The following is an 8,468-nucleotide window of genomic DNA, read 5'->3' as shown; positions in this document are numbered from 1 at the left end:
ATATATGATGGCTTTATGTATGATGTGTTGACTATATATGATGGCTTTAGTATGATGTGTTGACTATATATAATGGCTTTAGTATGATGTGTTGACTATATATAAGGGCTTTAGTATGATGTGTTGACTATATATAATGACTTTAGTATGATGTGTTGACTATAAGGGCTTTAGTATGATGTGTTGACTATATATAATGGCTTTAGTATAATGTGTTGACTATATATAATGACTTTAGTATGATGTGTTGACTATATATAATGGCTTTAGTATGATGTGTTGACTATAAGGGCTTTAGTATGATGTGTTGACTATATATAATGGCTTTAGTATGATGTGTTGACTATAATGGCTTTAGTATGATGTGTTGACTATAATGGCTTTAGTATGATGTGTTGACTATATATAATGACTTTAGTATGATGTGTTGACTATATATAATGGCTTTAGTATGATGTGTTGACTATATATAAGGGCTTTAGTATGATGTGTTGACTATATATAATGGCTTTAGTATGATGTGTTGACTATATATAATGGCTCTAGTATGATGTGTTGACTACATATAAGGGCTTTAGTATGATGTGTTGACTATATATAATGGCTTTAGTATGATGTGTTGACTATATATAATGGCTTTAGTATGATGTGTTGACTATATATAATGGCTTTAGTATGATGTGTTGACTATATATAATGGCTTTAGTATGATGTGTTGACTATAAGGGCTTTAGTATGATGTGTTGACTATAAGGGCTTTAGTATGATGTGTTGACTATATATAATGGCTTTAGTATGATGTGTTGACTATAAGGGCTTTAGTATGATGTGTTGACTATAAGGGCTTTAGTATGATGTGTTGACTATATATAATGGCTTTAGTATGATGTGTTGACTATATATAATGACTTTAGTATGATGTGTTGACTATATATAATGGCTTTATGTATGATGTGTTGACTATATATGATGGCTTTAGTATGATGTGTTGACTATATATAATGGCTTTAGTATGATGTGTTGACTATATATGATGGCTTTATGTATGATGTGTTGACTATATATAATGACTTTAGTATGATGTGTTGACTATATATAATGGCTTTAGTATGATGTGTTGACTATATATAATGGCTCTAGTATGATGTGTTGACTATATATAATGACTTTAGTATGATGTGTTGACTATATATAATGGCTTTAGTATGATGTGTTGACTATATATAATGGCTCTAGTATGATGTGTTGACTATATATAATGACTTTAGTATGATGTGTTGACTATATATAATGGCTTTAGTATGATGTGTTGACTATAATGGCTCTAGTATGATGTGTTGACTATATATAAGGGCTTTAGTATGATGTGTTGACTATATATAATGGCTTTAGTATGATGTGTTGACTATATATAATGACTTTAGTATGATGTGTTGACTATATATAATGGCTTTAGTATGATGTGTTGACTATATATAATGGCTTTAGTATGATGTGTTGACTATATATAATGGCTTTAGTATGATGTGTTGACTATAAGGGCTTTAGTATGATGTGTTGACTATATATAATGGCTCTAGTATGATGTGTTGACTATATATAATGACTTTAGTATGATGTGTTGACTATATATAATGGCTTTAGTATGATGTGTTGACTATATATAATGGCTTTAGTATGATGTGTTGACTATATATAATGGCTTTAGTATGATGTGTTGACTATAAGGGCTTTAGTATGATGTGTTGACTATATATAATGGCTTTAGTATGATGTGTTGACTATAAGGGCTTTAGTATGATGTGTTGACTATATATAATGGCTTTAGTATGATGTGTTGACTATATATAATGGCTTTAGTATGATGTGTTGACTATATATAATGGCTTTAGTATGATGTGTTGACTATAAGGGCTTTAGTATGATGTGTTGACTATATATAATGACTTTAGTATGATGTGTTGACTATATATAATGACTTTAGTATGATGTGTTGACTATAATGGCTTCAGTATGATGTGTTGACTATATATAATGGCTTTAGTATAATGTGTTGACTATATATAATGACTTTAGTATGATGTGTTGACTATATATAATGACTTTAGTATGATGTGTTGACTATATATAATGGCTTTAGTATGATGTGTTGACTATATATAATGGCTTTAGTATGATGTGTTGACTATAATGGCTTTAGTATGATGTGTTGACTATATATAATGGCTCTAGTATGATGTGTTGACTATATATAATGGCTTTAGTATGATGTGTTGACTATATATAATGACTTTAGTATGATGTGTTGACTATATATAATGGCTTTAGTATGATGTGTTGACTATATATAATGGCTTTAGTATGATGTGTTGACTATAATGGCTTTAGTATGATGTGTTGACTATATATAATGGCTTTAGTATAATGTGTTGACTATATATAATGACTTTAGTATGATGTGTTGACTATATATAATGGCTTTAGTATGATGTGTTGACTATATATAATGGCTTTAGTATGATGTGTTGACTATAATGGCTTTAGTATGATGTGTTGACTATAATGGCTTTAGTATGATGTGTTGACTATATATAATGGCTTTAGTATGATGTGTTGACTATAATGGCTTTAGTATGATGTGTTGACTATATATAATGGCTTTAGTATGATGTGTTGACTATATATAATGGCTTTAGTATGATGTGTTGACTATAATGGCTTTAGTATGATGTGTTGACTATATATAATGACTTTAGTATGATGTGTTGACTATATATAATGACTTTAGTATGATGTGTTGACTACATATAAGGGCTTTAGTATGATGTGTTGACTATATATAATGGCTTTAGTATGATGTGTTGACTATATATAATGGCTTTAGTATGATGTGTTGACTATATATAATGGCTTTAGTATGATGTGTTGACTATAATGGCTTTAGTATGATGTGTTGACTATATATAATGGCTTTAGTATGATGTGTTGACTATATATAATGGCTTTAGTATGATGTGTTGACTATAATGGCTTTAGTATGATGTGTTGACTATATATAATGACTTTAGTATGATGTGTTGACTATATATAATGGCTTTAGTATGATGTGTTGACTATATATAATGGCTTTAGTATGATGTGTTGACTATAAGGGCTTTAGTATGATGTGTTGACTATATATAATGGCTTTAGTATGATGTGTTGACTATAAGGGCTTTAGTATGATGTGTTGACTATATATAATGGCTTTAGTATGATGTGTTGACTATATATAATGGCTTTAGTATGATGTGTTGACTATATATAATGGCTTTAGTATGATGTGTTGACTATAAGGGCTTTAGTATGATGTGTTGACTATATATAATGACTTTAGTATGATGTGTTGACTATATATAATGACTTTAGTATGATGTGTTGACTATAATGGCTTCAGTATGATGTGTTGACTATATATAATGGCTTTAGTATAATGTGTTGACTATATATAATGACTTTAGTATGATGTGTTGACTATATATAATGACTTTAGTATGATGTGTTGACTATATATAATGGCTTTAGTATGATGTGTTGACTATATATAATGGCTTTAGTATGATGTGTTGACTATAATGGCTTTAGTATGATGTGTTGACTATATATAATGGCTCTAGTATGATGTGTTGACTATATATAATGGCTTTAGTATGATGTGTTGACTATATATAATGACTTTAGTATGATGTGTTGACTATATATAATGGCTTTAGTATGATGTGTTGACTATATATAATGGCTTTAGTATGATGTGTTGACTATAATGGCTTTAGTATGATGTGTTGACTATATATAATGGCTTTAGTATAATGTGTTGACTATATATAATGACTTTAGTATGATGTGTTGACTATATATAATGGCTTTAGTATGATGTGTTGACTATATATAATGGCTTTAGTATGATGTGTTGACTATAATGGCTTTAGTATGATGTGTTGACTATATATAATGACTTTAGTATGATGTGTTGACTATATATAATGGCTTTAGTATGATGTGTTGACTATATATAATGGCTTTAGTGTGATGTGTTGACTATATATAATGGCTTTAGTATGATGTGTTGACTATATATAATGACTTTAGTATGATGTGTTGACTATATATAATGACTTTAGTATGATGTGTTGACTACATATAAGGGCTTTAGTATGATGTGTTGACTATATATAATGGCTTTAGTATGATGTGTTGACTATATATAATGGCTTTAGTATGATGTGTTGACTATATATAATGGCTTTAGTATGATGTGTTGACTATATATAATGGCTTTAGTATGATGTGTTGACTATATATAATGGCTTTAGTATGATGTGTTGACTATATATAATGGCTTTAGTATGATGTGTTGACTATATATAATGGCTTTAGTATGATGTGTTGACTATATATAATGGCTTTAGTATGATGTGTTGACTATATATAATGGCTTTAGTATGATGTGTTGACTATATATAATGACTTTAGTATGATGTGTTGACTATATATAATGGCTTTAGTATGATGTGTTGACTATATATAATGGCTTTAGTATGATGTGTTGACTATAATGGCTTTAGTATGATGTGTTGACTATATATAATGGCTTTAGTATGATGTGTTGACTATATATAATGGCTCTAGTATGATGTGTTGACTATATATAATGACTTTAGTATGATGTGTTGACTATATATAATGGCTTTAGTATGATGTGTTGACTATATGTATAATGGCTTTAGTATGATGTGTTGAAGATCAGCAACAAGGGGACAAAAATTCACCATTTTTACTTGGAGTTTAAATGTCTGAAAATCTTTTAATGATGTATGGTTTTGACGCTTTTGGTAAGGTTAACTTATTAAATTAAAATTTGACATTTTTTGAGACTGAGCATTAGTCTTAATATGTTGATATCTTGGTGTGGAGATACATTTATATTATGTTGTGCTTGCATCATTCTCCCATGGGTATCTGGGTATTTGTTCAGGTCTGGTGCTGGTTTGTATCACTGTGGAGGGTAGCGAGCACAGTAATACACAGCTGTGTCTTCAGGTTGCAGGCTCTTCCCTTGTAAAGACACAGAGTTGCTGGAGGCATCTCTTGAAATGCTGAACTTGTTTTTCAATGCATCATTTTTGTATATGTCTCCATTATCCCATATATGGGAAATCCACTCCATTGCTTTCCCTGCAGGCTTTCGAACCCAACCTGTGGCAAAGCTTATGCTGCTATCACTAACAGAATACCCAGAGACCTTACAGGTGATGCTCAGAGACTCTCCAGGCTTTACAACCATTACATTTGGCTGGCTGAGTTCAAGACCACCGCACCATACATCTAAGGGGAAAAAAACATAATTAGTCATATGCTATACAGGATAGCTAAGTATGACTGTTATAATGTAATAATATTTCCTCAATATATTCTATTGCGCCTCAATCCATTCCTTCCCCAAATCCCAAGAGACTTACAGGAGGCAGCTGCCAGCAGGAGCAGCAGCAGAGATGCAGAGAACATGGTTTGTGCTGAAGCTGAACTGGTGGGAGCTGCTCTTCTCTACTCCAACTGACTATGAGACAAACAGTCCATGTTTTATACAGAGAGGGGTGGTGTGTTAGGCTCCTTTGCATATAGAGCTGGTATAAAACAATATACTGTTTTAAACTGGGTTGACCTGCATTATGAACAGTAAAAATTAAATACAAAATGTCAACTTTGGATTGTCATTTTCTTTACAGTACAGGGTATTATCACTAATATTGTTATAGTCGTCACTGAACAGCTCTGAATCTGAACACAATAATTACATTTTGGGTTTTTCTCAAGGATTTATCCTTAGTCCATCACTGATTTTAGTTTACATTACATTAAGGAAGAGTTTCATTCCAAACTCTATATCCATTTTCAGAAATGTTGGTCAATTAGACATCTCGACAGTTGGTATTTTCACAAAGACGTCTGTAGTGTCTGAATGGTTATGTCCACTCTATGGAAAGGGGAGACTCTCACGAACAGGATGGTGTTCGTTTTGCTCTATGACCCCCACAAGTGTCATTGAACTCATCTGAAGGTAACCGCTACCGTTTTTTAAAATGTATGGAAGTATGAAGGTAGTTTTGTAACTACACAAAAAGAGGTATGTGTAAAAAAATATATATAGTGCATTCGGAAAGTATTCAGACCCCTACACCTTTTCCACATTTTGTTTATGTTACAGCCTTAACCCCTCATCAATCTACACACAAAACCTCATAATGTCAAAGCAAACAACTGTTTTTGTACATTTTTTGCAAATGTATAAAAAATCTGAACGGAAATATTACATTTACATAAGTATTCAGACCCTTTACTCAGTCCTTTGTTGAAGCACCTTTGGGAGTGGGTACAGCCTCAAGTCTTCTAGAGTATTACACTTCAAGCTTGGCACACTTGTATTTAGAGAGTTTATCTGCAGATCCTCTCAAGTTCTGTCAAGCTATATTTGGAGTCTCATAGCAAAAGGTCTGAATACTTATGTAAATAAGATAGTTATTTTTCTTATTTTTTTATACTTTTGCAAAAAAATTGAAAAAACTATTTTTACTTTGTCATTATGGGGTATTGTGTCTAGATTGATGAGGATTATACTTTTTTTGATCCATTTTAGAAAAAGGCTGTAACCTAACAAAATGTGTAAAAATGGAAAGTGTCTGAATACTTTCAGAATGCACTACATATATATTTCCTGAGCTTTCTTATATATTCTAGATATAAGACAGACATTTTAAAACTTGTTTATTATGATTTATTGTTTGACTGTCTATTTTTGCAATTTAGGAATGTGTTATTCAATGCGTTTCTCTGGGCTATAGTAGTAAAGGCCAAATTAAATATTTTATCAAAACCATATTTTTTTATATATTATTTTATACCTAAAGGGGTCCTAAAATTCTAAATCAAATAGCTAAATGATCTATAGCATGACCATTTTAAAACATTTCCATATGTCAGTGTATCAGAACCCTGCTGAAAGGTACGTCAAAAGCCGGAATAGGTTGCAAAGGTTTAATCAACACAGCTTCGTTCGGTTTATTTTATTTTAAATGTATTTATCCGTTATTTTACCAGGTAAGTTGACTGAGAACACATTCTCACTTGCAGCAACGACCTGGGGAATAGTTACAGGGGAGAGGAGGGGGATGAATGAGCCAATCGTAAACTGGGGATTATTAGGTGACCGTGATGGTTTGAGGTCCAGATTGGGAATTTAGCCAGGACACCGGGGTTAACACCCCTACTCTTACGATAAGTGCCATGGGATCTTTAATGACCTCAGAGAGTCAGGACACCCGTTTAACATCCCATCTGAAAGACAGCACCCTACACAGGGGCATTGGGATATTTTTTTTAGACCAGAGGAAAAAGTGCCTCCTACTGGCCCTCCAACACCACTTCCAGCAGCATCTGGTCTCCCATCCAGGAACTGACCAGGACCAACCCTGCTTAGCTTCAGAAGCAAGCCAGCAGTGGTATGCAGGGTGGTATGCTTACCCATCTGCTGGCAAAGGATTTACTGTAAGACACAACATAATTTTTCAGACCAGGCCAGAAGACGTTAAGCAGGATATGGTCATACGTCTTGTTGACCGCAGGATTTTCTGCCATAATACCATCATGAGCCAACCTCAGTATCACTTGTCGAAGAGAAACTGGAACGACAATTTGAGATACACTGGGCCAATCATCCTGCCCAGAAGTGGTGTGAGAACGCCATTTCCTCATTGAAACACTGTCTCGTCAAAATAGCCCACACGAACTTCATCAAACTCTCCTCTGGATGTATCTCAGCAAAAAGATGGGAGATCGAAACATCTTTACTCTGTTCCACATTCAACTGTTCCCTAGACATGAAATATAAACTATAGGGACCCTCTCTTCCTTCAGTGGTCCTACTGGGATTGTCTAAGGAGAGGTCAACTCTCTCAACGTCTCAAACAGATCAACCATCCTCCTCAACACTAGACTTTCTTAGACATAGCACGTACACGCTGCGAACACTCTAGGGTACTTTTCTCATAACCCATCAGGTTACTCTACTCTGGGTTCCTTACAAACGACAGGATTTGGCACGACCTTTCCTCCAGCCAAATCGTTTTCCAAAATGAATGAGACTCTCTTCATCGGTAGGCTAGGCGTCACTCCTGTAGTGTCTTAGCTCTTATTACTTATTTATATAGTAAGAAAGACTCTGAATACAAGGAAATAAACTGGAGCTTCACATTTACTAAAACGAGTTAGTACCAGAACAACATAGAACAACACTACGCATGACCAAGGGTGCTCCATTCTTAAAGGGGACATCAGTCATTGACAGAACATAACATTCCTTCTCTTATACAATCAGAGTTACTTTTACCAAACCACTACTGAAACATTTCCCAGAACGTGTTGTAGTTATTTTG

General features: G+C 33.2%; 1 gene segment (V, D, J or C); it reads right to left on the bottom strand.

Moving 5' to 3' along the window:
- Positions 1-5,032: 5,032 nt before the first annotated feature.
- On the bottom strand, positions 5,033-5,620 carry LOC110538707. The segment is given in 2 exon segments: positions 5,033-5,364; positions 5,499-5,620. Coding segments are annotated over 2 exon segments (378 nt in total).
- Positions 5,621-8,468: the final 2,848 nt, after the last annotated feature.

This window comes from Oncorhynchus mykiss, chromosome 12 (genome assembly GCF_013265735.2).
Source record: "Oncorhynchus mykiss isolate Arlee chromosome 12, USDA_OmykA_1.1, whole genome shotgun sequence".
Lineage (NCBI taxonomy): Eukaryota > Metazoa > Chordata > Actinopteri > Salmoniformes > Salmonidae > Oncorhynchus > Oncorhynchus mykiss.
Note: the sequence above shows the minus strand (reverse complement) of the source record. Positions and strands in the feature narration are given on the sequence as shown.